This window comes from Macaca fascicularis, chromosome 1 (assembly GCF_037993035.2).
Source record: "Macaca fascicularis isolate 582-1 chromosome 1, T2T-MFA8v1.1".
Taxonomy (NCBI): Eukaryota; Metazoa; Chordata; class Mammalia; order Primates; family Cercopithecidae; genus Macaca; species Macaca fascicularis.
Genome location: NC_088375.1, coordinates 228,774,499 through 228,802,201, shown reverse-complemented (window position 1 = coordinate 228,802,201; position 27,703 = coordinate 228,774,499). Strand labels below are relative to the sequence as shown.

At 59.0% G+C, this 27,703-nt stretch overlaps 2 protein-coding genes across 16 annotated transcripts in view; one reads left to right on the top strand and one right to left on the bottom strand.

Annotated features, from left to right (window-relative positions):
• Window positions 1–16,024, top strand: part of KCNAB2 (potassium voltage-gated channel subfamily A regulatory beta subunit 2) — a 108,353-nt gene extending 92,329 nt beyond the window's left edge. For 6 of the 13 annotated variants that reach the window (XM_005544957.4, XM_005544955.4, XM_074022205.1 and 3 more), the window contains 9 exons: window positions 1,895–1,939; window positions 3,402–3,445; window positions 4,805–4,891; window positions 8,796–8,881; window positions 9,703–9,823; window positions 9,902–9,996; window positions 11,134–11,254; window positions 11,766–11,854; window positions 13,317–16,024. In XM_005544957.4, the coding sequence (XP_005545014.1) occupies window positions 1,895–1,939; window positions 3,402–3,445; window positions 4,805–4,891; window positions 8,796–8,881; window positions 9,703–9,823; window positions 9,902–9,996; window positions 11,134–11,254; window positions 11,766–11,854; window positions 13,317–13,406 (778 nt within the window). In that variant the 3' untranslated portion in view covers window positions 13,407–16,024. Of the gene's footprint in view, window positions 1–1,894; window positions 1,940–3,401; window positions 3,446–4,804; window positions 4,892–5,672; window positions 5,718–8,795; window positions 8,882–9,702; window positions 9,824–9,901; window positions 9,997–11,133; window positions 11,255–11,765; window positions 12,088–13,316 lie in introns of those variants that run through there. The other 7 variants (XM_045387995.2, XM_045387993.2, XM_074022194.1 and 4 more) reach the window with 3 other exon arrangements.
• Window positions 16,025–16,640: 616 nt separating this feature from the next.
• CHD5 (chromodomain helicase DNA binding protein 5) overlaps window positions 16,641–27,703 on the bottom strand; it is an 81,159-nt gene continuing 70,096 nt past the window's right edge. For 2 of the 3 annotated variants that reach the window (XM_045387953.2, XM_065530599.2), the window contains exons 35-42: window positions 27,368–27,505; window positions 26,995–27,103; window positions 25,633–25,765; window positions 25,032–25,227; window positions 21,431–21,594; window positions 21,211–21,325; window positions 21,051–21,104; window positions 16,641–20,246 (exon numbers count right to left, since the gene is read on the bottom strand). In XM_045387953.2, the coding sequence (XP_045243888.1) occupies window positions 21,097–21,104; window positions 21,211–21,325; window positions 21,431–21,594; window positions 25,032–25,227; window positions 25,633–25,765; window positions 26,995–27,103; window positions 27,368–27,505 (863 nt within the window). In that variant the 3' untranslated portion in view covers window positions 16,641–20,246; window positions 21,051–21,096. The remainder of the gene's footprint in view (window positions 20,247–21,050; window positions 21,105–21,210; window positions 21,326–21,430; window positions 21,595–25,031; window positions 25,228–25,632; window positions 25,766–26,994; window positions 27,104–27,367; window positions 27,506–27,703) is intronic. The other variant, XM_045387962.2, reaches the window with a different exon arrangement.

The following is a 27,703-nucleotide window of genomic DNA, read 5'->3' as shown; positions in this document are numbered from 1 at the left end:
GAGACCCAGAGCACTAGGGTCCCTGCTTGCAAAGTGTCAGGCCAAAAAGAGCTCGGCGTGAGAACGGGCCTGGGTACAGCACAGGGGTGCTGCTACAGATGGGGGTGCAAAGCCCTTTCACCTCTTTGGCTGGAGCACTTAGGGTCAGGGAAGCCAGGGGGCCAGAGACGGGAGTGGCTCAGAGAGTCTGGGGGCCCCGGGGTTGGATCCCACCCTGCACCTTGTCCACGGGACCTTCGTGGCGTCTCAACCTCTCCGGAGCTCACTGTTCCCATCTGTAAGGGTGTGTGTAGGGGACCTTCCCGGCAGGGCTATCCTGAGGGTCAGTGGCCCCAAGTCTGTAAATTACCCACCACCCAGCTCAGGGCAGGACATGTCACACTCGCCTGGGAAGTGGTCCCCTCCAGCATAGACTGGGGAGCGGTCCCTGGGTGTGATGGGGCCCAAAGGTCACAGATCGGGGGCCATCCACCCTTCTCTCCCAGGAGCCTGTGGGCCTTTCCCAGGCCAAGGTCCTCACCCACCTTGGGACCAGTCGGGCTGAGCACTTGCCTACATGTTGGGGCTCCCCAGACCCCTGGACACAGCTTTATCTGAAGGTGCTGACAAGCCCCAGGGCCCTGTTTCTTAATAAATGTTTCTTTATTTTCAGAAACATGAGAAGCAGTTATAAAGTTGGGCTCCCTCCTCCCTCCCCTCCCAGTGCCGCTCAGAATCCCAGTGTCATTTGTTGAGAAGCCCCCACCCCCTCCCCCATGGATTCCTAACACCCCTTCCTCTTGCCCCATCAAATTTGTTTTTTGGCAACTCTAATCCCAAAAGAAATTCCTCCTCACCCTGTAATTAAAGGAAATTGCACATATTAGCAAATCCCCTGATCATGTCTTTGGCAAACGCGCATGGAGGTGGTGTGGGGTGGTCTCTCTTCCTGGAGGTGACGCTGCCCCTGCCAGAGCTCTGTGGCCGATGCTTCGGGGGCAAAGGAGGCCTCCTGCTCCAGCCTCCTGAGCTGCTTCCCTGAGCAGCCCAGGACCCGGGTGGGAAAGCAGCTCAGCCATGGGGAACCAGGAGGTCATTGTCACCCCCTGGGTGGGGAGTATTCCCTCCTCTGGGAGGGGTCAAGGTCAAATGTGGCCGGGAGGGGCCATCATTATCCCCCATCCCACCAGGACAAAGCCACTTGTATGGGCATTTGTCTCCTGTGGACTTAGAGCAGAAGAACGAATTACTTCCCTTTGCGCTGCTCAAGCCCAAATCCTCAAGGTTCTCTGCCTCAGCTACTCAAACCCAGAATCCCATTGGCCTGGCCACACTTGGGCTCCCTATACCTCCCCTCCCTCCCTAGGTGCCTCCCAAGTTACCCTGACCGGGCGGTCCCACGCAGATTTTCTGCAACAGGCATCACATTCTGTAGGGAATGTTGCAGAGAGCTTCCCTGGCTGCCTTCCACCCTCATCTTTCCATCCTCAACTCCTGCCAGATCCCCCCAGAGCCCACCCCTGCCCCTTGGCCCACACCTTGGCTCTTGCTGCTTCCTCTACCTGGACCAAATCCATGCACCCCTCGTATTCCCTGAGCCAGGCCCCCTTCCCACATCCTGGGCGGAAGGCATCTCCTCCGGGCTCCGGTCACACTGGGTCCCCCACTGTCCAACTCCCACTGCCTGACTCACAGTTACTGCCTCGGTGGCTGCCTCCTGGCTCCATGAGGAGCCCACGCATCCAGGCTTGGCACGTGGTACACATCAAATGATGGGGAAGTGCCCATTTCATGCCCTGGGCTCCCAGGCGGGAGGGCTTTCAGGACCTCTGTGTGAGAGATGAGGATGTCGTGAATGAAGGACCCCCCAGGGGCCGGGCCCTATCACACCTCTTCGTTCTCTTCTTTCCCGCAGGCGGTCCAGCCTCGTCATCACCACCAAGATCTTCTGGGGCGGAAAGTAGGTGCAACAGCTGGCGATGCTTCCAGCCCTGGCCCAGCAGCCACGGTCCCACAGTCCCTAGAGACCCCTGACCTAGAAGGCTTCCGGGGTGGGGGGAGGACAGTCCTGCTTCAGAAAGGAGAGTGGTCGGGGTCTGTCCTGGTCAGGCCCCAGCCCAGTGCCACTTCCCGTCCCCAGCAGGGGCAGAGCTGACATTCTGCAGCCACCAGCTATGCCTGGTGCCCGTCCCTGTTAACGGACGTCAAATCCAGAAAAGTAGCTGTGGCTGAGTTTGCCTTTTACAAAAACCTCGCTTAACTTTTCTTTTTACTTACATGGATTATTTTTTCCTGGTCACTATGGTAACGTCATAAAAATTATGGAAAACACAGAAAATCTGTGAACTGCCCAAACCCCCAAACCACTCCAAATTCCCTGGGCTGCCTGTCATCACCCGTGCAGGTCTCCAAGTGTCTAGCTCCGTAGTTTGTGGGCTGGACACACTTGGGCTCATAGGAATTATGACTATGATTCATTTTTTCTTTCTTTTATTTTTTATTTATTTTTATGTATTTTTTTGAGACAGGGTCTCGCTTTGTCGTCCAGGTTGGAATGCAGTGGCACAATCACAGCTTACTGTAGCTTCAAACTCCTGGGCTTGAGCGCTCTTCCCACCTCAGCCTACAGGCATGTTGGCCACCATACCTGACTAATTTGTCCTTTTTCTTTCTTCTTTTTTTTTTTTTTTTTTTTTTGAGACAGGGTCTCACTTTGTCACCTAGGCTGGAGTATAGTGGCGTAGTCCCAGCTCACTGCAGCCTCAGCCTCCTGGTTCAAGTGACTCTCCTGCCTCAAGTAGCTGGCTCTACGGGCACATGCCACCATGCCCAGCAATTTTTGTATATATATATATTTTGTAGAGATAGGGTTTCATCATGTTGTCCAGGCTGGTCTCAAACTCCTAAGCTCAAGTAATCTGCCCACCTCAGCTTCCCAAAGCACTAGGATTGCAGGTGTGAGCCACCACGCCTGGCCTTAATTTGTCCTTTTATAAGATATGGGGTCTCACTATGTTGCCCAGGCTGGTCTTGAACTCCTGGACTCAAGTGATCCTCCTGCCTTAGCCTCCCAAAGTGCTGGGATTACAGGCATGAGCCACTGTGCCCAGCCTGATTTGTTCTTAATTTAAAAAATAAAAATAAAAAGTCCAAATCAAACACACGGGTTAGGTTGAAAACCAAAAGCTGCCTTTCCCCTGCTGCCACCCGCCTCCCCTCTGAGCCCTGTGACCAGGCCTGCCGCGGGCCTCTGGGAGTTCAGCCCTGCAGCCTCGGGTACCTACCCCCAAAGTGGAATCCGACCCCACACGGCATTTGCTGACCCCGTTTTTGCGCCTAACATTGCATCATAAACGTTTCCTGGGAGGGGCCAGGGTGCCGAAACCGCTGGCAACATCACACATGGTCGGCCTGTTTTCCAGGGCGGAGACGGAGCGGGGCCTGTCCAGGAAGCACATAATCGAAGGTGAGGACGCACTCAGGCACCTCAGGGCCCCCACACCTGTGGGATTGTCCTCGGAGGCCAAAGTGAAAGCAGCACAGAGCCTGACCCCCCAAGTTACCCAACCAAGGGCCCCATCCCGGGGCACCCGGTGCTCTGGCCTGACCCTCTCCTTCCACCCGGGCAGCACAGGGGGACCCTGCAGGGAACAAGGGCGCCCGGTGGCTGAGCACAGACCACAGACCACAGACCAGCCTGGGTTTCAATCCGGGTTCGGCCCCGCACGGGCTGAGTGGGGGAGCACCCTGCCCCACGCCTCTGCCACAGTATCTGTGCAATAGGGACAGTAAGAGTGCACCCGGCGAGGGTGGCTGGGATGCCCACAGCGCCCAGGAGAAGGTGCATGCCACACAGCCCGGGGCTCAGCATTCGCGGGCACCAGAGCAAGGCACCGGGCTGTCTGGCTCTTGCTGTATTTTTATTGTCTTCATGCCTTCCCTATCTGTGTTCATTTTCTTCAAGGTAATAGATCATTCCATTGAAAATCACCTAGGGGGCCAGCCACCCGCTCCCCGTCCTGCCCACCCCAACCCAGTGTTTCACTCTGCCAGCTGTGTGTCCTGAGCTGCTCTAAGCACGAGCGGGTGGCTTGGGCGTTTTAGACACTATTGCCATTGTTTTTGTTTTTGTTTTTGAGATGGAGTTTTGCTCTTGTCGCCCAGGCTGGAGTGCAGTGACACGATCTTGGCTCACTGCAACCTCCGCCTCCTGGGTTCAAGCGATTCTCCTGTCTCAGCCTCCTGAATACCTGGGATTACAGGTGCCCGCCACCATGCCTGGTTAATTTTTTTTTTTTTTTTTTTTTTTTTGTATTTTTAGTAGAGACAGGGTTTCACTATGTTGGTCAGGCTGGTCTTGGACTCCTGACCTCAAGTGATCCACCCACCTTGGCCCCCCAGAGTGCTGGGATTACAGGCATGGGCCACCATGCCTGGCCACAGACAGTATTGCTTTTGATGGGATGGGCAGCCAGTGTAACCCTCCCTCCACGTGTGATGGATATCGTGATCCCCCTGTTGTAACACAGACTGACCTCAGAGGAGGGCATGTTGTCTGGGGGAGGAGGCGCTTCCCCTTCATTTAGTCAAGGACATGTGGCCTGTGGTCCCCCGACGTCCTCCTGAAGGGGAGACTCCCCCCACTCCCTGTGGGATGTGCCCCCACCTCTGCCGTAGCATTTCACGACCTCCATCAGCTTCTGGAAGCTTCCAGATGCCAGGGGCCTCTTAGCCGTCTCTTGTTCCCCGAGCCGGGCATGGACAGGCCCAGGTGCCTGTGGAGATGCAGCCACAGCAGTGACGCCCCCACCCGGTCCTCCCCCAGGTCTGAAAGCTTCTCTGGAGCGACTGCAGCTGGAGTATGTGGACGTGGTGTTTGCCAACCGTCCGGACCCCAACACCCCGATGGAAGGTAAGTGGTCTGCGGCAGCGCCACCGGTCAGGCCTGGGTGGTGTCCGAAGGGTCTGAATCTGAGGTTGTAGAGACCACCAGCATGGGTCCTGCTGGGCACCCGGGTGAGCCGTGAGAGGAGGCCAGGTCCAGGGTGGGGGACAAGGGGGCAGGCCTCCCCTCAGTAGGGGTGAGCTCAGCCTCTGGCTGCCGACCCCCAGCCAAGTGCACCCGGCACCTCCAGGCTGAGTCCCTGTCCTCGCTTTGGACCCAGGCCGATCTGCCCTCCCAGTCAGAGCCACAGCGGAACTGTCCCCTCCCCGCTGCGGCTGTTTTGCAGCTAAGTGAAGCTGCAGTGTGGGGACTCCGACTGTGGTGTTCTCTCCAATCACGATCCATTGGGAAGCTTGGGGGGTCTTTTGTGCTCTGGGGAATAAATTACTACATAGAGGAGAAGAAACGTTCAGCACTTTGAAAATCGGTTTTGGTTACTTTGGCGTTTTTTATTCTTTCTACTCCTGAGATCTCAGCCCCTCCGCTCGCCCGTCCTCCTGCTACAGGTGTCTTTCCACGTGTGCTTTGCTGCTTCAGGGACTTGAAAATTAAGTTGTGTTCCAGTGTTTTTTGTTTATTTGTTCATACACAGCACGCACGTGCGTGTGTTGTTATATTTTTTCCTTTTTAACTAAACGCGTGTTCTGCGCGGTGATTTGTGCCTCCCCGCTGTGCCTTCGTCGTGCCACTCCTCTCAGTGCTCCCAGCTATCAACTCTGGTCTCTTTAAATCTTTCTTTTATCACCAGGGGACCCATTTAGTTCCTCCAAGTCAAGGACATTCATCATAGAAGGTACACAGTGCCCCCAGCCTGACTATTGACTTCTGCGTCCAAGCTGCATTTTATGAGACAGTATTTTTATTTACATGATTCTTTCACCCCGTGACAAACTTCTCCATAAAATGCATAAAGAGGGGAAAGAGCGCCCTATGAGAACACCTTGCAAGTGAAGGAAAAGCAAAGTGGTGTTGGAGCCCCTCGCCCCCAGCCCTCCGCCCCCCGTCCCCTCGTTCCTCCTTCCTCCCGTGCATGGCCCCCACCCCTGGGCTTGCACTGCTGAGCTCTGCGGCGGCCGGGGGTCCTGTTGATCTGATGCTGTGATCCCCCCTGGAGCCTTGACCCTGGATGGTGCCATGGGAAGAGTTGGGGAAGACCAGGTTTCCACAAGGAACAAAGCCGTCAGGGACCCCAGAACACGCAGCCCTCCACCGAGTCTTAGCTCCTCCATAGTTTGTGTTTGCTAAGCTCCTGTGTCTCCTGGAGGCAGAGATCACCTGGCTTGGCACGCTGCCCTGTCCACAGCACGCTGCTCCTCGGACAGCATGCTGGCTGCGTGTCCCCTCTCACCAGGAGGCCAAACCTCTCCATCAACATGGAGTCATTTTCCTCCTGAAAGAATAACCACAGGAGCTGAAACCAGGGGGCGGCCTCTGGCCACGCATGGTCTCTCTGCCCTCCCCACAGCTAAGGGCCCCAGGAACCTACCCCAAGGGCAGGCGTCGGTCTCCCTGGGCCCGGGCCCCCGTCTGCCAACTGGTGCTGCCACCTGACCCCCCATGTATTGTTTGTGATGCGGCAGGAGATGCTGTGGGTTTTGGCAGCAGCTAGAAGGATTCAGTCCTCCTACTTCTGTTCAACCGCATTAAATATGGAGGTGAAGGACAGTTGTCCCCTAATTGTCCCTGGGTCTGGGGCCACTGATACCACGCTTGGGCACAAGTGCAGGGTGCTCCCTCTCGTGGGCGCCCTGTCCAGCCTGCTTCTGCCCAGATCCTCCAGGGAGCCCAGGGGTCTTTGCCTCAGGACAGCCAGAGACTCCTGCCCCGTCAGCCCCATCTCCCCATCGTTGCATGGAAGGGGCGCTGCAGGGCAGCCTGCAGTTTCACTGGCTGGGACCTTGGGGACCTGAGACAGCTGCCAGGAAGGGAGAGCGAGGGAACAGGGCTGGCCGTGGGGGCCTTGGCTTCCCTCTGTCTAGCAATGTCTAGCATGTGGACCTAAGCCTTGGCTGAAAAGAACCGGGTACTGATGCTGCATGTTCACAGGTGCCCCGAGAGTGTTTCTAAAAAACCACAAGGCCGGCCAGGCCAGGACCCGGACCTGGGTAGGATGTAGTCAGAGATTCTCCTGGGACCCTCTGGGTTCTCCTGAAACTTTCCCAACCAGGCACTTCCTGCAGGTCTGTCGGTGTTGGCAGTTAAAGCAGGTGGCCCAGGGAGGTGGCCCGGAGAGTTCAGACTCCCTCCCAGATCTCACCCCCAGGAGGGGACGGAGAGGATTCCCAGGAGCCACAACCTCTGACCTTGGAAGGAAGCAGAGAGCAGGGCTGGGCCTGCAAGCGCCGAAGCCAAGGGTGGTTTGCCAGGGGTCCTGGGTGAGTCTGCCGAGACCACCGCTCCAGAAACTCCAGTGGCCTCAGCTCTAGCCTTCAGGAGGCCCCAGGTTCTGCTCAGGGTGGACCTCAATAAAGGGGTGCTCAGGGAGCGACCCCCAAAACAGAAGGGGATGGGAAGCCAGCACTGCCACTTTGTGGCCTCGTTGCCATTCCGAGGTGGAGCCTGCAGAACAAACCCAGCACGTTCCGTCCTTCCTTCCTTCCCGACGGGCCCACTCCCAGCATTTTCAGGACCTCAGCTTCCACGCAACATGGGCAAAGGACAAGCAGGCACTTAGGGAGAGCCGGGGCTTTTCCAGGGTCAACGTCGTTGCTGTGTTTAGAAACACTTGCACTCCCACTCACTCCCACACTGCCTTTGGCGGTCGAACTTGCAAGCACTGTATCCGACCCGTGAGAAGCCTAGCGCCATAGTCCCTCACCCGGCAAAGCTAAGAGGCTTCTGAAATTTGAAATTTTGAGGCCAAGTTCTGTTTTTAACATCACAACATCCCCATGAGGCTGAGAGGGAGCTACGACTGGCAGATGGTTATGTCTCAAAAACATTTTTGAATACTGGGAAGAATCCGCTGTCACTGGGGTGAGGGTCCTTCCTCTCTTCTTTAGAAGGCCAGCGTGGAGTCTCTGCGATTTCGTCCTCAGGCCTTAGGAGTCTCTGCCATCCATGATTCAGGTCGTTCCCAGGGCTTGTGGAGCCTCAGAACTGTCCTACTCCAGGCCTGGGCCCCTTACAGGAGCAGCACCCAGACCCCTGTGGCCCTGGGACCACTCCTTGCCGGGGAACAGGCGGGCTGGGACTCTGGCCTGGTGCTGGGCTGGTTTGAGAACCTGGGCCATGGTCTCACAAGGCTTTCCACGCCCACTTCTCAGTCTCCTGGACATGAGAGGAAACATGAGCTCAGCCCCGAAGCCCTATTCTCTGGGACCATACAGTGTCCCAGGTCCTGCCACATCTCCTTATCCAGCCCACTCTCTGTTCCAATGAGACTTTGGAATAGCCCGAAGTAGGAGACCAGAAATGCAAAAACACGTGTCCCTCCTGCCGCCAATCTGACTGTAACTTTCATGCATTCACCTGGTCCTTCCTGAGTGATCGGGGCCCTCGAATCTTCCCCAGACCAGAGAACCCCCAGTTCTAGCGTCCGGAGCCAGAGCCACATTCTTTGATGTCCCCTCTAATCTGCCATAGAAACATCACGGTCCATCCATAACCCATTTTTCAGCATTTCCATAGGCCTGTAACCAGTCGGGGAAATTGTTTTCACAATCTTCTAGGATTGTGGTTCACTTTTCTCTCTCATCCCAAAAAACCCCTCCCACCCCCAACTTCGGAGCCAGGAAGTACACTGCTTGCAAGACATCTTCGCAGCCCCTGTCCCTCCTCCCAGCGTCCCGCCTGTATACACAGACTGTCCCGAGGCTGGCCCTGAGCCCCGGCCGCCCCCCACCTGCGGTTTCCCCTTCTCTCACGACAGAGACGGTCCGCGCCATGACCCACGTCATCAACCAGGGGATGGCCATGTACTGGGGCACGTCACGCTGGAGCTCCATGGAGATCATGGTATGGCGGCTGCGAGGCGTGTGTGTGTCCAGGCACAGGCTCCCGGCACAGGCTGCATATGGAGACCCCAAGGCTCTGGCGGGGTCTGTGCCTTTGGTCCCAACTGCACCGATGCCTGGGTGCTAAGGGAGGGACAGGATGGTGTTATGTCTGCAGGCCTTGCAGATGGCGATTCTGCATGGATCCCAGTGCTGTGTGGCCCTGGACAAATGGCTTAACCTCTCTGAGCTTGTTTACCCACCTGTAGAACACACCTGCTAGGCAAGTCCTCACGGGGCCATTCTGAGGAATCCCTGAAAGAGCCAGTGTGAGCTCTTAGCAGATGCCCTGGAGCTCAGCAAGCACTCCGGGGTGATAACACCATCAGCCATTTCCACTGGGCTCCTAGGACGTGCCCAGTGCTGTCAGGTTCAAGGGTTTCACAGGGACCCTCTCACATGCAATCCTCACAGTGCCTTTACCAGGTGAGTGCCGCAGACAGCCCATTTTTCAGATGTGGACACTGCGGCACAGAGAGGTTCAGTAACATGCCAACGTCACACAGCTTGGGCCAAGATTAACGTGCAGGCTGTGTGGTTCAGAGCCTGGGGTGCTCATAACTGGACCCTCTGGCCTGGGGGTCCCACCACCCACCCCCTTTTCCCAGCTCACCAGGGCCTCGCTGGCTCCCAGGGAAGCTATGAGTGTGAGCGGTGGGAAGCCCGGGCTGCAGCTGCTGGGCCCGCCTGCTCCGGGGACACCTTGGTGCCCTCTCCCTGGCTGCCCGGCACCCCCCACCTGCTCACGGGCAAGGCCTTCGGGGCCCCTTTCTGCCTTCCCAGGAGGCCTACTCGGTGGCCCGGCAGTTCAACCTGACGCCGCCCATCTGCGAGCAGGCTGAGTACCACATGTTCCAGCGCGAGAAGGTGGAGGTGCAGCTGCCGGAGCTGTTCCACAAGATAGGTGGGCACCCTCGGGCCCCTCGCCCCGCCCCCACCCCCTTGGGCCCAGGGCTTGACTCCACCTGCTTTTCGTCTTCAGGAGTGGGCGCCATGACCTGGTCGCCTCTGGCCTGTGGCATTGTTTCCGGCAAGTACGACAGTGGCATCCCACCCTACTCAAGAGCCTCTTTGAAGGTGAAGGGACAGCCTGGGGGGAGGGACGGGCAGGGACAGGCATTTTAGAGGGGTGGGACCTTTGGGCCGGCTGCTTTGGTGCTGGCCCGGGGTTCCAGGGGCCACAGCTGCTCCCACCTCGGTCTGCGGGGGGTGGGCTCCTTGGCGTGAGAACATGGAGCCCCTTCTAGCCTGACCCCATGTGTAGAGGGGCTGCCCAGCCTGTGGCACAGGCCCAGGTGGAAAGGCCCTTTCACATCCCCCCACCTCTGCCCCCCACCACATCCCCCCACCTCTGCCCCCACCACATCCCCCCACCACATCCCCCCACCTCTGCCCCCACCACATCCCCCCACCTCTGCCCCCACCACATCCCCCCACCTCTGCTCCCCACCACATCCCCCCACCTCTGCCCCCACCACATCCCCCCACCTCTGCCCCCACCACATCCCCCCACCTCTGCCCCCCGCCACAGCCCAGCGTTCAGAATTCCACCACCACTGAGAACCCTGGGCCTGGGCTCCAGGATGGGGGCTGCAGAGCCACATGGAGGTGACCCTGGGACAGGCGCCCCTCCCCACCACACAACCTCCAAGGGGGTTCTCAGGAGGGTCCCCAAACTGCAGGATCTGGGGAACAAGGAGCAGGCCAAGAAAGTCTGCCCAGCCAGCAGTCTCAGCACTGGGGCCCACAGCCCTGGCCTCCCACTCCTCCCATCCCACGGCAAGGTCAGGGCACCCCTCCAGGAGACCCTGCAGTCCTCTGCAGCGATGGCCAGGGGAGAGAGCACTCCTGTAGGGCCAGGAGGTTCTTCTGGGCCGCAGGTGGCAGCCAAGACCCCAGGCTGCCAAGTGTCCTGAGAGAAGGAAGGCCGGCACCTCGCCTCCTTGTCCTGACGTGGGGTTGGGCCAGCACCACAGTCTTTGCACGTCAGAGCCTGGACAGGCCCCGCTCATCCACCAGCCCATGCCCGGCCCACTGCCCACTCTCCCCTACTTGAGAGGCCTGGGGCAGGGGCACTGCCCTGGCTTCAAGATGAGAAGAGCCCCTATGAGGGAGAAGGGTCCAGAAGGAATGAGCCCGTCGGCCTGCTGCACATGGGGGTCCAGGTGACCTGCTCTCATCTGTAGCTGTGCCGCTCCCCTCCCCCGCAACCAGGGCTACCAGTGGCTGAAGGACAAGATCCTGAGTGAGGAGGGCCGGCGCCAGCAAGCCAAGCTGAAGGAGCTGCAGGCCATCGCCGAGCGCCTGGGCTGCACCCTGCCCCAGCTGGCCATAGGTAACAGGGTGGGGTCACCATGGGGTCAGTGTCCCTGGGCAGAACCTACCCCAGGTGGCCGTAGGTAACAGGGCGAGGTTGCCATGAGGCCAGTCAGTGTCCCTGGGGAGAGAGGGAGGGGATCCCTGGACATCATCCCCCAGCCAGCCTCAGGTAATAGGGCTCTAAGGGGCATGGTTGGGACCCCATGCCTCTAGGGGGATGTCAGGAGTCCCTGAGGACCTAAGCCATCCCCTCCATCTGCCGGCCGTAGGTAATGGGGCTCCCCCTTTCATGGGAAGAGGACGGGGAGCACTGAGCACTTGGGCCGCCTCTCCATCAGGGAGCAGCGGGCTCCCCCATGCCACCTCCAGCCTCATCTTAGGCAAAGCCCGTGCCCAGCACTGCAGGGCTTCTTAGGCACCCCCAGCCCCCCAGACCAAGATGCTGGGTCTCTCGGCCCAGTCAGGCGGAACCATCGGGGGCCCCTGGGGTGTGTGTTTCTCCCTCACCTTGGGTCTCACCGCCACAGCCTGGTGCCTGAGGAATGAGGGAGTCAGCTCCGTGCTCCTGGGGGCCTCCAACGCGGACCAGCTCATGGAGAACATTGGGGCAATACAGGTGAGTGTGAGAGGCCTTGCTGGGCAGAGCGCCCATCCCAGCCCGAGCCCTGTCCAGTGCATCCTCCCAGGCTCGTCCTGCATGCCAGGCTCTGTTCTAGGCGCTCAGGATGCGTCCAGGACCCATCAGAGTTCTGCTCCTGGAGAGCTTGCTTTCCAGCAGGAACAGACATGAACACTAACTGCACGAAACAAGGAGGTTAGAATGTGTGTTGGGGCAGGTCGGGCGCGGTGGCTCACGCCTGTGATCCCAGCACTTTGGGAGGCCAAGGCAGGCGGATCACGAGGTCAGGAGATCGAGACCATCCTGGCTAACACGGTGAAACCCCGTCTCTACTAAAAATACAAAAAACTAGCCGGGCGAGGTGGCGGGCACCTGTAGTCCCAGCTACTCGGGAGGCTGAGGCAGGAGAATGGCGTAAACCCGGGAGGCGGAGTTTGCAGTGAGCTGAGATCGTACCACTGCACTCCAGTCTGGGCGACAGAGCGAGACTCCATCTTAAAAAAGGAAAAAAAAATGTGTGTCAGGGTGGATGAGCGCCGTAGGAGAGAAGCCAGAGATAAGGGGAGGGGATGGGAACTGGGGCCAGGGACGGTGGTGCTGCAGACCCAGGTTCCGGGGGCCTGTCAGGTGGGCTTGCTGAGAAGGTGGTGCTTGAGCAGTCTTGAAGAGATGCGGAGTAAGCCATGCCAGTGCCTGCGGGAAGAACCTTCCATCAGCAGGAACAGTTGATGCAAAGGCCTAAGAAGGCCTGGAGCAGAGGGACAGATCCTGAGAGGGGCAGATCCCGAGAGGCACGGCACACCTCTGAGGACTTCTGAGTGAGATGGGAGCCGTGGCAAAATTGTGGGCAGAGGAGGGCGAGCTGCAGCTCAGCCTGGAAAGGGAGCCTGCTCTCTGGCTGCTCCGTCGGGGAGGCTTTGGGAAGCAAAAGTCGAAGCAGAGAGCCCTGATGGGAAGTGGCAGGTGCGGGTCTGAGACGGGAGTGGTGGTTGGATCCTGGATGTTTGGGAAGGTGGGGGCCCACGGGACTGGCTGACAAACTGGATGTGGGGGTGAGAAAGCGAGGTGGAAGTCGGGCCCCGGGTGTATCACCCGGAAGGGTAGTGGTGCTGTTAGCTGAGGCAGGCGCAGCTGGAAAGAGCCGTCGGGGACATGGAAGTCCAGTACTTGGCCTGGAGTTTGCATTTTATGTCACTGCTGCCACCACCCTTCAGGAAGGTTCTAGGGCAGCTTGACATTTGAGGGGGAGTGCACAGACCCAGGCATGCTTCCTCTCTGCCCCAGACCTTCTGGAATACAAAGGCAGCGTGGCCTCCATCTGCCTCAGATGGAGCCCAGATGTGATGGGGTAACCCGGGCCTGGCCAGCCGAGCATCTGGAAGAGCCTCGCCCCCGCTCCTCCCCAGGCCAGGCCCGTCTTTTTGGTGGGATTCTGATTCGTTCTTGTTCTTGCACGCAGGTCCTTCCAAAACTGTCGTCTTCCATTATCCACGAGATTGATAGTATTTTGGGCAATAAACCCTACAGCAAAAAGGACTACAGATCCTAAGCCGCCCCCGCCCGCCTGCTCGGACACTTGCCATTCCCTCCTAGTCTCTGTTCGCTCGCTTAAGCTGTTCTGAAGCCAAGTGAAGAGTGTGGTTTGCATCCAAGAGAAAACACCACACTGTGACGTCATCGGGAAACGATCTCCCAGTCGCTGCCAGACACCACCCACTGCTTCGCCGGACAACGTCGAAGTCCGATCTGTGCCCGGGACGGCACTGGTTAGGAAGGACGTTCGAGCGGCCCCACCCAAGCCTGTCGCCTCTGCTCATCCTCCAAGACCACCCAGCTTTCTCCCAGCCACAGCCAAGATTCCCAGAGTCAAGGCCCGAAGATTCCCAAGATTCCCCAAGTCAAGGCCGGGCCAAAGCCTGGGTGGGTTCTTGGGGCAGGCAGGGCTGGCCTCTCCTCTGCTGAGAATCCCTACCCCGAGTAAGGGGAGAGGGAAAAGGGGTCTGGCCCATCGAGGGGTCCCTTCTGCCAGGGCCTTGGTCGCTGGGGCAGGGGCCTCCCCAGTGGGGGTCTTCCTGGGGGTCTTCCTCCACCTCCCACTTTCCAAGGGCTCCAGGAATCTGGGCCTGACCCAGATTCCTCCCCCATCCTTCTCTGCTCCAACCTGCCCCACTGGGTCCCGGTGGGGGCCATGCCTACCAAGCTCGAGCTGGCCCTTGACCCCTACCCACCCCCACCCTCGCTGGCAGGGGCAGGGACCCCAGGGGGATCGGCTCTGCAATTTGGGAGCCACAAAAAGTGTAGGGGTGTGATTTCTAGCTCAGCATCCCACCGTCTTCCTCCTACACACCAATGATGAGCCTCACACCAGTGATGCCCGGAGCACATGGGAGGGGTCCCAGTGGGGCAGGCCCTTCTGTCCGGCCACCCAGTCCTGGCCCCGGAAGGCCCTGTGGTCATACGCTCCTAGCTGCACCGTGGCTGCTGGCCACACCGTGGCAAGTGGCAGCAAAGGCCAGCCCTGTGCTCCAGGACGCACTCTTCTTGGCCCCTGTAGACTTTCTCTAAAGCCGCCCTGCACCCCAGGCTGCTATTCTGCACTGAGGTGGTGGGCTGGAGTTTTGCAGAGAGCATGCTTGGACCCTTTCAGTAAGAAAGGGTCCTTGGGGTTTTCTGTGCCCAGGACTGGGGTGCTGCACCCCCACGGCAGCCCCCACAATGTAGGAAAAGACCTCAGCGAACCTCTCCCGGGAAAGATGGCCGGGGCTTGTGGCCCCTCCCACTGCCCGACACCTGGAACAGACTGGGGAGAGGGCAGAGAGGGCAGGACAGGCCAGAGTGACACCCCTGTGCAGCTTGGGCCGGAGGGCTGGGGATGCCAGGAAATCTGCAGGTGCGGGGGTGTCACCTACAGGCCCAGGCCTGTGTCTCGAGCAGTACCCAGGCTTTGCTGACTGCGCAGGGCAGGGCTCCACCTAAGCCACCCCCACCCCTCGCCAGCTAGCTCCATAGGGAAGCCTGTGTCTCCTGCCCCCAAGGCACACCCTCAGTGCGAGCACCTCCGTTCCCACTTTGCCCTTGGAGGAGCCACTATTCCAGAAGGCTCCACCCTGCTGTCCAGCAGGAGCCTGCTGTCCAGTCCTGGGCGGGCCAAGGCCTGGGAAACGTGTGTAAGTCAGGAAGGCCAGCAGGGAGAGGCTGGAGTGACGCAAGGAGAGGGATGCAGTTTCTGCTGTTCCTGGCCCACCTTCATGCCGCCCCTGGCGCCTAGAACCCTCGCCCCTCCTCGTAGACCAAGTCCCGGGGGACTCCACCCAGTCCTACTGCCCACTTCACCAGAAGCAGCCCTGTGAGTGTGGGGCGAGGAAGTCCCTTCCCAACAGAGGTCCCAGCCTATGGCCCCGGGCCCAGGTGGGGGTCGCCTGCTTCCTTCCAGGACAGGGTCCTGCAGTGGCCAATGGTGCCAGAGGGCAGGTGGCCCACCTTCGCCATCAGGGAGGGTGGCTGGCCCCATCCCTACTGCCACCCCAGCCCCACCCACTGTTGGAAGAGGGACCAGCTCGTGAGGTGGTGCCCGGGGTGGGCACTGCTGCTTAACGCAAGCCACACCTGGGGCAGCTGAGCCCCCACTGTGGGTTTGCCAAACAGAGGCCAGGCCCCTGGTGAGGCCCAAGACCCCAGTGCCAGGATGCAGGCAGCCTCTGGCGCAGCTCTTTCCACAACCTGGTTCCTGGATGTCCTGTTTGCTCCACACCCATCTACAGGGAGGATGTGAGGGGGTTCTGCCTCCTGGGGCCGGGTCCCCCTCGGGAGGGGGGTGTTAGGTGGGACCATCCGAGAAAGAACAGAAGACCAAGGGCAATCGGGGTCTAGAAGGGAGGGCGCTGGCCCTGCTGGGTGCTGCGGAGCCCCCACTGTTTCCCACTCAGCCTTGCGGTCCCGAGGAGTGACGGGCTTCCTCCCATCTTCTGTCCTTGTCCAGTTATGTAAATAATGTGCTTTTTCCGTCCCTGCCCCCCGTCTTTTTTTTAAAACCGACCATGGTTCCTCAGCTAACTGCATTCCCTACCTAGGCAGACTGTCCTATGCCTCGAGCTTCCAAACGAGACTCAGATCACGACACAGCCACCGTATTTATGGAATGACAAAATAAAGCCCACATCATCGGTCTCTGTGCCTTTGTGCCCCTCTCATTTCCTCGGGGTCAGGGCTGGGCCAGGGCGACACGGGAGGGGAGGAAAAGGCTGCCAGCAGCAGGGGCTGGGGTGTCCCCCAAACCGAGCCTGCAGCCAAAGGCAGGTGGGTTGGAAAGGGCCTGTGGAGAGACAGAGGTCGGGGACAGGGACTGGGGATGAGGTGGTCAGAAGACCTGCCCCCCCATCTCTCCCAAGGGATTCAGCCCAGGGGCCCAGTGCCTCCCCTGCCACCCCCAACACACACATTCTCTTTCCCCAACTCTGAGGGCCCAAAGCTGCTGGCTGGGAGGCTGCTGTCCCTCTGGGGACCTGGCTGGCTGCTGTTCTCACAAGGACAGAGGTCGAGGCCTGGAGAAGCTCTCCTGGCATGTGTTTGGGGTACAGGTGAAAGGGGCCTCACCCCAGCACACCCCTGTTTCATGCTCCCCCCCCTTCCCAGTGAGCCCCTGCACCCATGAAATGCCGATCCCAGGCAAGAGAAGGCTTCCGGACACACCCCCACCCCCCACCACTCTTCCCTGGCCCCAGCCCCCACCCCATTCTAAATCTTGAATCTTTAAAAAAAAAAAAAAAAAAAAACTCTGATTAAATCCTTTCCCAAAGGATTTATTAAAACACAGAAAACCAAAACATACACACAGAGTACAAAGAAAAGGTGATTGTGTTGGCTACAGCCTCTGTCCAGCCTCCCGTGGGCGAAGACCAGACAAGCCACGGTTCACAGGGGAGCCTGGCTTCCAAAGCTCGACCCGCCCCCGCCGGGGCCACCCTGGCTGGGACTCCTGGCGCGCCCTGCACCCAGTCCAGGACCCTCCCTTTGCCAGCCTGGGGCTGTGCCTGGGGAAAGGGATCAGCCACCTCTTAGCTGGGCCTGGGCCAGTGGGGTCTGCTCCCTCCACACCCCTGAACTCAGACCCCACGGGCCAGTGGGACCGTCCCTTCGTCTCCAAGGGTGCTTGGGCTCCAGTCTCTGCTTGAGGAGTTCAGGACACACACACACCCAACGGGCCCTTTCTGGGTTATCGCACCTAAAAAAATACTTTGTTAAAAAAAATCTGAAAATTAAAGAAAAAAAAACAAAACACAACACAACGCCAGTGAGTTTGGGCTGATGCACCGCAACCTGTAAACTTCCTGACATAGAAAACGGGCCAGGAAGCAGCTTCCGGGACCCAGGCTGGGCCGTGCACAGGAGAGGCCGGGGAGGGGCCGAGGCCAGGTCCCCAACACGGCGAGGGTAGAGAGGCAGACCCAGGCCATGTCCCCTGCCCACAGACCCCGACGCACACTGGAGGCTCCAAGTGACCAACACTTGACCAGCTCCACCTGGCTTCCGGCTCCCACGTCCCCAAGCCCACTCTCCGCTCCACCTCCTTGGGCCCTCAAGTGTCCTGGATGACAGGAGTGAGGGCTGCACGTGTCACGGGGCCAAGGCTTGGTCAGCTCCTGACTTGGGCAGGGGAGCACCCGGGGGACTCTGGGAAGGCCGCCCCCCGAAAGCAGGAGGATTTCAACCATAGGGGGCAGGGAAAGTCCGGCCGCCCCCGGGAGAAGCCAAGTTTGCAGAAAACACAGGGGCTTCGGAAGGTGGCTTTCACAGGGGACGCTGCTTCTGCCTCAGGCATGTATGTGAGGGGCCTGCAGACGCGCTCACTCCACCCCGAGTAACCTGAGCCCATGGGGCAATGCCTTCCAAGACCTTGGCTCAAATGTGGCTCTGCAGAAGCCCTACTCAGCACTGGCTTAAATAAAGTGGCTGGAAATCTCCAATCGCAGACTGGCACTTCGGGCTCATGCTCATGCCTGAGGACCCTGATTCCACCAGCAGCAAAAACCAAACCCAGCCAGAAGATGCCAAGCACACGGAAGCCACCATCACCGCTTTCGGCAGAGATGACTGACAACCAAGACGACACTCTCAGATCTTTTCTCCTCTCCCAAACTGGTCAGCCCCAAACCCGCTCTGACTCGGCAGCCCACCCCTCCCGGGCTCCGGGGTGCCGGCCACGGAGAGCACCAGCCCTTCTGGACCAGGCAGGGCAAGGGGCCCAGGCCCGAAGGAGCTCTGGCCAGGCTTTCCTGGGTGCCCGAGTCTAACCAGGCAGAGGAGAAGGGAGCCCTGGCGAGGCCTGGGAGGGAGGCAGAGAGGAAGGGACACAGCAAGGCTGCCTGGAAGGAGGGGCTCCCAGGGGAGGGACCATCAGCCCTTGGGGTGGAGACAGACCCCTCCCCTGACCGCCACAGGCCTCCAGTCCTGCTGCTCGGGACCTATCTGCTGTGGGCCAAGGAAGGTGGGCACTGCTCCCAGTGACAGCCAAGCCCAGTGCGGGCCACTGCTTGGCTGGGGATGAGGGCACAGGAGTGAGCTTATGGCAGGTCACCTCGCCTGTGACCCGAGCCAGGAGCCTTTGCCGGGAGGCACTGCAGAGCACACAACACGCATGTGGGTAAACCACATGTGAGCCCGCTGACAATCATCTCCACTCCAGGGTGCTCCCCACTACGCCCACCTGCAGTGTCAGGGTCAGCCTGGCCTTCCAGACCTGGATCCAGACTGGAGTGTGGGAGTGCGCCAAGATGAAGGGCTCGCGGGTCCCGCCCTCCGGGGTTCAGAGAGAGCCTCATTATGAGTGAGGCATCTGGGGCTTAGGGAGGGCCAGGCAATCACTCCAGTGTCTGCAACACAAGCCGGTGAATCCTGACCCAGCCCTGGCCCACTAAGTCCCAGGCAGGCCCTCTGCAGGGAGCTGAGCCCCAGTGCCTGTGGCGCCTCCAGCCCAGACACAGCTGGGTTTTTCACGGAGCCCTTTACTAACACTCCCAGGATTCTGCACCCAAAGCACCTTCCCTGGGAAGGTCTCAGTTCAAGACTCAGAAATGCCTTCCAGGTGGACCCGGGGCTGGGAGGAGGATGAGACACAGACAGGCCTAGGGAGGGCCTGACCTGCTCCCCATCTCCGTCCCCAGCTTGGAGGGGCAGGGGCCGGGGGAGTGGTGGGATTCCAACAACCCCCATGTGGGAAGATGGTTTGGGGGTCTGCACCCAGAGCGCTCCTGGCAGGAGACAAGGCAGCAAGCCCCTGGTGCTGCAGCTGGGAGGAGTCTGCAGAGGGCACTGGGTCCGGTCCCCCTCAGGCAGAGCTCTCCCCATGCCCTCCAAGAGTGCAGCCTCAGGCAGGAAGGCCCCGGGAGGGCCTTTCCAGGGACAGGGGAATGGGACAAGTCCAGGCCGCCAGGGGCAGCCTGGTTCCACCCGTGGAGGTGGGCGGGGCAGGCATCCCAGGGCACAGGGCAGGGCCAGGGTCTCCTGGGCCAGCTCAGGGCCCATGACCCTCCTTGCTGGGGCGCCAGCTATCACTGCCCTTAACCACACCTCTGGCAAAAGGCAAACCCCAAATGCAGCAGTGGCTCCGAGGCAAGCGCTGGTCCTCCCCAGCCCACCCTCCTGGGATCACACGCTTCTGCCCGCCACGAAGAGCCAGGGCCACAGGCCCCCCACTGGTAACAGAGTTCAGGGCCTTCAAGACACGCTGGGCCGGGGACAGACACCTGCTGGCAGAGGATCCTCCTCCCCGCAAGGAGAGAGCAAACACCTGGCCTTGGTAGGAAGGAGGGGAAATGTCAGCCAGGGTCTCACCATTGGGCTGGACAGGGGCTCCCCAAACCTGCCCTCTCTGGCGCTGGGAGGCTCCAAGTGGGCAGGGGCTGAAGCAGAAGGGGCAGTCACACAGGTGCTGACAGGACAGGCACCGGGCGCCGTGTCCGCCCCAGCTGGGCCGAGTCCACAGGGCAGTGCCAGGGCTACCTTGGGTCTGGAACCCATCGGTAAAGAGACGTCAGTGCTTCCGGTTCGAATCTTCCATACGTCATCCAACTTTTATCAAGACAAACGTGTTCAAGTCTTCAATAGGAAAGTGCAAAAGATGTACAAATAAATGAAATCTCTTCTAAGAAGTCATCTGGAAAAGGTGGCGAGGGGGCACGTCCGGCGTGGTTGTGGGGGCAACGCTGTATGGAAGAACACTTGAATTATGATGAGGTGGCACTTCTGGGCTCTGGCCCAGCCGGGCTGGGCCTCGTCCTCCATGTGATGGCATTACTCGGTTTCCCTTTTTGTCCCAAGGTGGCGCTGGCTCCTAAAAAGGCGGCAGCTTTTCTCTCCCATGGGGGTCGGGCATGTGGCCCGGCAGGCGTGGCTGCAAAAGGCAAATCAGTAGGTTAAGCAGGTGGGCAGTTATAGGGGGCAACAGGGTGGCACCCAACAGCCTATAGCAGCTTCTCCACCTATCACAATCAACTATGATCGGGACCCCCAGCCACGACCTCCCAGCCACAGGCTGCCGGGCCAGACCATGAGCTACACCCAAAGTTCTGAGAGCACCCAGGAAGCTGCAGCGGGCAGGGGCAGCCAGCCAGGACACCCCTCTGGAGCCTCCACCAGCAAGACACAGTTCCCACAGGGACAGACACAATGTGGTGGAGGCTGCTGGCCCCAGAGAAGAAGGCCAGAGTGAACTGGCAGTGTCTATGAAATAAGCCCCCTCTCTTGGCCAACAACCCCCATAAAACCTTCAGCCACCCTCCCGGTCCTGGGCAGGGAGTGAGGGTGTGAGACAAGATGTGATGTCCGCCACCAGCAGGACAGCAGGGGCAGGACAGGGCTCCACGCAGGGGCAGCAGTCTCTGACTTGCGCTGGGAACGTGTGCAAATGAGAACACACGTGTACACACAGGAGCTCACCCAAGTCCGCCGGCCCCTTCACGTCCTGCCACCCCAGCCTCCCAGCGGACAGACACGTGGGCCACAAGGCGGTCCCAGGGCCAAGGGGGCAAGGTAGAGGGGCTCCAGGCAGGTGGTGACTCTCGAAGCCACCGGAGGCAGTAAAAGCTTCAGGACTTAGGGACGGGAGTCAAGTGCATGGACGGGGCTGACTGTGGCCAGGCCTGATTTGCCAGCAATGGGGCGGCGGGGACGAAGAGCAGCACCCGGCAGCCCTCACCTCAGCTGGAAAAGAGCGCTGCAACACAGGGAAGTCTCGGGGACGGCTAGATATCTGTCAAAAAAAGAGGAGACCGGGCTTGCCTGGCGTCGGCAGCAGCAGGCAGGCCGGGCCCGGCGGGCACCCGTGTGCATGCTGCCCGGAGCGGACGGGCACCTACCGGTCACATAGGGCCCCAGGGGCATCTGGTTGTAGTTGACAATCCCTCCCGGTCCAGGGCCCCGGAAGTTGGGCCCAAAGTTGTTGCTGTACATCTGGGAGGAGCCGAAAGCGCCCTGGAGGCAAGGACCCAGCTTCACAGGTGGTCTCAGGCCCCCCACCCAGCCTCCACCCAGGGGCACGCCAGGAGGTCGGGCCGGGGCACACAGGCCGAGCCTGACCTGCTGGATGGTGGGGTCCCCGGCGCGGTTGGTCAGGCGGCTCAGGATGCTGCGCTCCGACATCTGCAGCCGGGCGGCCACCGGGGGGATGCGGGACAGCATGGATGGCAGCCGGGTCACGTCCGCCTTCATGTCGCTCAGCAGCTCCTCCAGCTGGTTCAGGACTGTGGTGGGAGGCAGAGGGATGGCAGGATGGAGGGATGGAGGGGTGAAGGGATGGAGGGATGGAAGGATGGAGGAATGGAAAGGTGGAGGGATGGAGAGATGGAGGGGTAGAAGGGTGGAGGCATGGGGGGTGGAGGGGTGGAGGGATGGAGGGATGGAAAGATGGAGGAGTGGAGGGATGGAGGGATGGAGGGGTGGAAAGATGGAGGGATGATGGAGGGGTAATGGAGGGAAGACAGAGAAATAGAAGGAAGATGGAGGCATGAAGGAATGATGGAGAGATAGAAGGACGACGGAATGGAGGGGTGGAAGGATGGAGGGATGGAGGGATGGAAGGGTGGAAGGATGGAGAGGTGGAGGGATGGAGGGGTGGAGGGATGGAGGGATGATGGAGGAATAATGGAGGGAAGATGGAGGAATGGAATGAAGATGGAGAGATGGAGGAATGATGGAGAGATGGAAGGATGATGGTGGTATTGAGGGGTGGAAGGATGGATGAATGGAGGGGTGGAAGGATGGAGGGATGGAGGGATAATGTAGGGATAACAGAGGAATAATGGAGGGATAATGGAGGGATGGAGGGAAGATGGAGGGATGGAGGGATGATGGGATGATGGAGGGATGGAGGGATGGAGGGATGGAAGGATGGAGCGGTAGAAGGATGGAGGGATGGAGAGATCATATAGGGATAATGGAGGGAAGATGGAGGAATGATGGAGGGATAATGAAGGGATGATGGAGAGATGAAGGGATGATGGTGGATGGAAGGGTGGAGAGATGGAGGGATGATGGAGGGATGGAGGGATAATGAAGGAATGATGGAGAGATGGAGGAATGATGGAGAGATGGAGGATGATAGAGGGATGGAGGGATGATGGAGGGATGGAGGGGTGGAGAGATGGAGGGATGATGGAGGGAAGATGGAGGGATGGAGGGATAATGAAGGAATGATGGAGAGATGGAGGAATGATGGAGAGATGGAGGATGATGGAGGGATGGAGGGATGATGGAGGGATGGAGGGGTGGAGGGATGGAGGGGTGGAGAGATGGAGGGATGTAGGGATGATGAAGGGATGATGGAGAGATAAAAGGATGTAGGGATGATGAAGTGATGATGGAGGGATGAGGGATGATGAAGGATGATGGAGAGATGGAGGGATGATGGAAACAATGAAGGGATGATAGAGGGATAATGGAGGGATGGAGGGATGACAAAAGATGATGGAGAGATATAGGGATGGAGGGATAACGGAGGGATGGAGGGATGATGGAGGGATGGGGGGGTGGAAGGATGGAGGGATGTAGGGATAATGGAGGGAAGATGGAGGCATGGAGGGATAATGGAGGGAAGATGGAGGGATGGAAGGAAGATGGAGGGATGGAGGGATGATGGAGAGATATAGGGATGGAGGGATGAAGGGATAGTGGAGGGATGGGTGATGGAGGGATGATGGAGGGATGGTGGAGACATGGAGATATACAGGGATGATGGAGGGATGGAGGAATGATGGAGGGATGGAAGGATGGAGGGATGATGGAGGGTTGGAGGGGTGGAGAGATGGAGTGATGATGGAGAGATGGACGGATGACGGGGTGGAAGGATGGAGGGATGGAGAGATGATGGAAGGATGATGGAGGGATGGAGGGATGATGGAGAGATGATGGGAAGATGGAGGAATGAAGGGATGAAGGGATGATGAAGGGATAATGGAGGGACAGAGGAATGGAAAAATGGAGGGATGGAGAGATGATGGAGGGATGGAGGGATGGAGGGGTGGAGAAATGGAGAGATGGAAGGATGGGAAGATGATGGAGATATGGAGGGATGGGGTGGAAAGATGGAGGAATGGAGGGAAAATGGAAAGATGATGGAGGAATGGAGCAATGATGAAGGGATGATGGAGAGATGGAGGGATGAAGGGATGGAGGTATGAAGAAGGGATAATGGAAGGATGGAGGGATGGAGGGGTAGAAGGATGGAGGGATGAGGGATGATGGAAGGATGAGGGATGGAGGAGTGAAGTCGAAGGATAGAGGGATTGAGGGATGGAGGAGTGGAAGAATAGAGAGATGGTGGGATGGAGGAGTGGAAGGACAGAGGCATGGAGGGATGATGGAGGGATGGAAGGATGGAAGGACAGAGACATGGAGGGATGATGGAGGGATAGAAGGATGAAGGAGTGGAAGGATGGAGGAATGGGGGGATGATGAAGGAACAGAGGAATGATGGAGAGATGGAGGGATGGAAGGACGGAGGCATGGAGGGACGATGGAGGGATAGAAGGATGAAGGAGTGGAAGGATGGAGGAATGGAGGGATGACGAAGGAACAGAGGAATGATGGAGAGATGGAGGGATGGAAGGACGGAGGCATGGAGGAATGATGGAGGGATGGAAGGATGGAGGTGTGGAAGGATGGAGGGATGAGGGATGATGGAGGGATGAGGGATGGAGGGGTGAAAGAATAGAGGAATGGAGGGATGAGGGATGATGGAAGGATGAGGGATGGAGGGGTGAAAGAACAGAGGAACGGAGGAATGGAGGGGTGGAAGGACAGAGGCATGGAGGGATGATGGAGGGATGGAGGGATGAAGAGCTATGCCAGGGGAGGCAGCCTGAGAGCTGGGTCTTATTTGCAAGGGTGTATGACTGCACTCGCCCAGAACCGGGCACCAGGAGGTGCTCTGCACCAGGCCCTCCCAAGCTGCCAGGCAGCGTTGCCAAGCGGGGGACACAGCAGAAGCTTCCAAAGAACTCCTCCCAGGAGCCCCTCTGGGCTGGGCAGGGGCCACGGGCTACAGATGAGCCAGCCAGAAGCTTCCCTCCTAAGAGTCCTCAGGGAGGCCTGCAGCCCCAGGCCCTGCTAGGCACAGGGTCCGAGTACACCAAGGAGGGCTGCAAGGCACGGGGACGGGTCCAGCAACTCTCACCACAGGGCCACTCCCTCCCCCAGCCATCTGGGAGCCCCAAAGGCAGAACTGTGCCCTGTGACCACAGGCAGAGATGTGCAGCCAGCACCAAAGGTCTGAATCACAGGAGATCTTGGGCAAACTACTTCCCCTAACCGCACAGCCAACGAGAAGGCTCCAGGCTGATGGGTATCGCCCGGGCTAAAAACACAATGCATTTAAGGCACGCTGTCAGGACTCAGAAGCCTTTACAGTTTCATGGTTTTGTGTGTCACTAGCCCGAGTCAGGGCCTGCACAGAGCAGGCTTGAGAAACAGGCTGGAGAAGCAAGCAGCCTCAGTTTCCCTCCAGGGGCGATGAGGGGTCTGATGATAGGACTGTCCCATCTTGGCCCAGAAGTCCACCGCCCTCTGGGCTGACATCTGTCCCCAGCCCCTACCCCATCGGCGCCCTCATCTACAGCCAAGAGCACCGGCTGGGCAGGAGGAAGGTTGCGGGGCCACCCCGCGGGGGGCAGGGCTCGCTCACCCTTGTGCAGGACGGCATTGGCAGGCTTGTTCCCAGCAAGGGACTCCTTGGACAGGTGCTGGTGGCTCTCGGCAAGGCACTCCACTTCAGCCAGGCGGGCGTTGAGGGCCATGGCGGGGTGGTTGGGGTCCTGGGTCATGTTCAGGTACGCGGCCCTCCGGAGCTGCTCCTCAATGACCAGCGCCTGCTCCAGCAGCTGGGGGTAGGGGGCAGCGTCGGCCCGGCCCCTCCTCCTGAATGGCTACCCTCCGTCCTCCACCAGCGCCCGCCCCAGGCCAAGACTCCCGGCAGAAAGGAGGGAAAGGAGACGTACTGCCATCTGCCGCCCACCCTGGCCTGGTGGTGGCCAACCCTTGGAGCTGTCACCAAGCTGGGTTCTCTGTACCTCATCGCCCCAAGGAGGCAGATACTCCCCAGTGGGTCCAGGGCCAGAGCAAGGATCCACCATTGTTAGTCGATGGACTTGCTGACTGCTTCATGGCCGTGTGACCCAGCTACATGCGGAGGGGTTGCTGTTCTTTAATTCCTTTGCCTTTGGGAGGGCCCTCCTGACACCCGTCCCTCCCCGGCCCTGCAGCCCCTGGCCCTTCAGAAGACTGACCTTAAACCTGCGGGCCAGGAACTTGTTCTTCATCTCCAGGTAGTTGCCCTTGTGGATCTCAGACTTGAAGGGCTCGTTGAGGATCATGAACCGCGGGTCATTCTGGATGTCCTGCCAGCGGGCGTAGCCGTGCCTGGGTGGGGCACCGTTAAGGGCAAACCTGGCCATTAGAAGAGGGGGGACCATAAGGGGAGGCAGCTTAGGCAGAGGGAGAGGCCAGCCCGGGGATCGGCATCCTGGCTGTATGCTCTCAGGCAAGTCCTTAAGCCAGGCTACACGATGAACATATTGATGACACAACAGTGACAGTATCAGCAGACACTGACAGGTGCCCTGGGTGCACCAGACACAGCCCTGGGGCTTCAGAGGGTTAACTCTTCACCCCAACAACCTGGGGTGCATACGTTTAAGTCCTGCCCCCAGCACCCGTGAATGGGAACCTTTTTTGGAAACAAGAGTACTTGCAGATGTAATCAAGAAAGGGTCACACCGCATTAGGGTGTGCCCTAAATTCAATGACTGGTATGCTTATAAGAGGAAAATCTGGGGCCAGGCGCGATAGTTCACACCTGTAATCCCAGCACTTTGGGAGGCCAAGGCCTTGAGGCCAGGAGCTCGAGACCAGCCTGGCCAACATGGCGAAACCCCATCTCTACTAAAATTACAAAAACTAGCCAAGCATGGTGGCACATGCCTGTAGTCCCAGCTACTCAGGAGGCTGAGGCAGAAGAATCACTTGAACCCGGGAGGCAGAGGTTGCAGTGAGCTAAGATCGCACCACTGCACTCCAGCCTAGGCCACAGAGCGAGACTCCATCTCAAAAAAAAAAGAAAAAGGCCAGGCACGGTGGCTCACACCTGTAATCTCAGCACTTTGGGAGGCTGAGGCGGGCGGATCACTTGAGGTCAGGAGTTCAAGACCAGCCTGGCCAACATGGTGAAACCCTGTCTCTATTAAAAACACAAAAATTAGCCAGGTGTGGTGGGCGTCTGTAATCCCAGCTACTCAGGAGGCTGAGGCAGGAGAATCACTTGAACACGGAAGGCAGCAGTTGCAATGAGCCGAGATCAAGCCACCGCACTCCAGCCTGGGCAACAGAGTGAAACTCTATCTCAAAAAAAAAAAAAAAAAAAAAAAAAAGCGGGGGGAAATGTGGACCCAGACAGACACACAAGGAAGAAGCTGTGATGACAGCGGTGGGGAGCGGGCGACGCAGCAATGCCAAGGATTTCTAGCCACCGCCAGAAACCAGGAAGATTGAGGAAGAGCAAGGATGGCTTCCCCGGAGCCCTCAGAGGGCTCTCCCCAAGGTCCACAGAGGAACAGGCAAGTGCCTGCCCAGCCCGGCCTGGCCAAGGATACGTCACGATGCCCGCCAGCAGCCAGTAGTCGTGGCGCCGGTGCCAGATGTCGTAGATTTTCCCCGAGGACACAGCAGCCCGCTCCTCGTTCTGCCACAACGTGTGCAACTCTAGGAAACAAGCCAAGGTGAGCAGGAAGAGAAGTGCCCCGGCTTTCACACACAGGCAGGCTTGGAGAGCCACTCCCTCCCTACTTGCCACTGCCTCCACCCCCCGAGGTCCAGTGTTCCAGTGTTGCTAAGAAAGGTTATACAATGGACTTCTATCAACCAGTCACACTCTAGTATAAAATTGCCACTGGGTAACTTTATCTAGACTCCTGGGACCCACAGTCAGGAAGCCTCAGCTCTCCGCCCTTCCTCCAACCCCAATACCTGTGAAGCCCCCATCTGCGATGTTGAACATGAACTTGAATTTCCCCTTCTTGTCCTCCTTCTTCCCCTCGTCATCTTCCTCTTTGTCACCATTTTGCTGTGTTTCAATGGGCTCCTTCTCCTCAGCCTTGGTGTCATCTGCCGGGGACAGATCACATTCTTTCATCCATCCAAAAAGCAGTGCCCAGGGGCCTCTCTCTGCCAAGCACTGAGGACCCAGGACGCAAGTAGAATACATCCCCTTGTCCTCAGGGGGCTCGCTGCCCAGAAGGGTCTTAAACAAGCCAGCGGTCCCTCTCTCTGTCCTGGGCAGGGAGGCTTAGCTCCAGGCCCTAG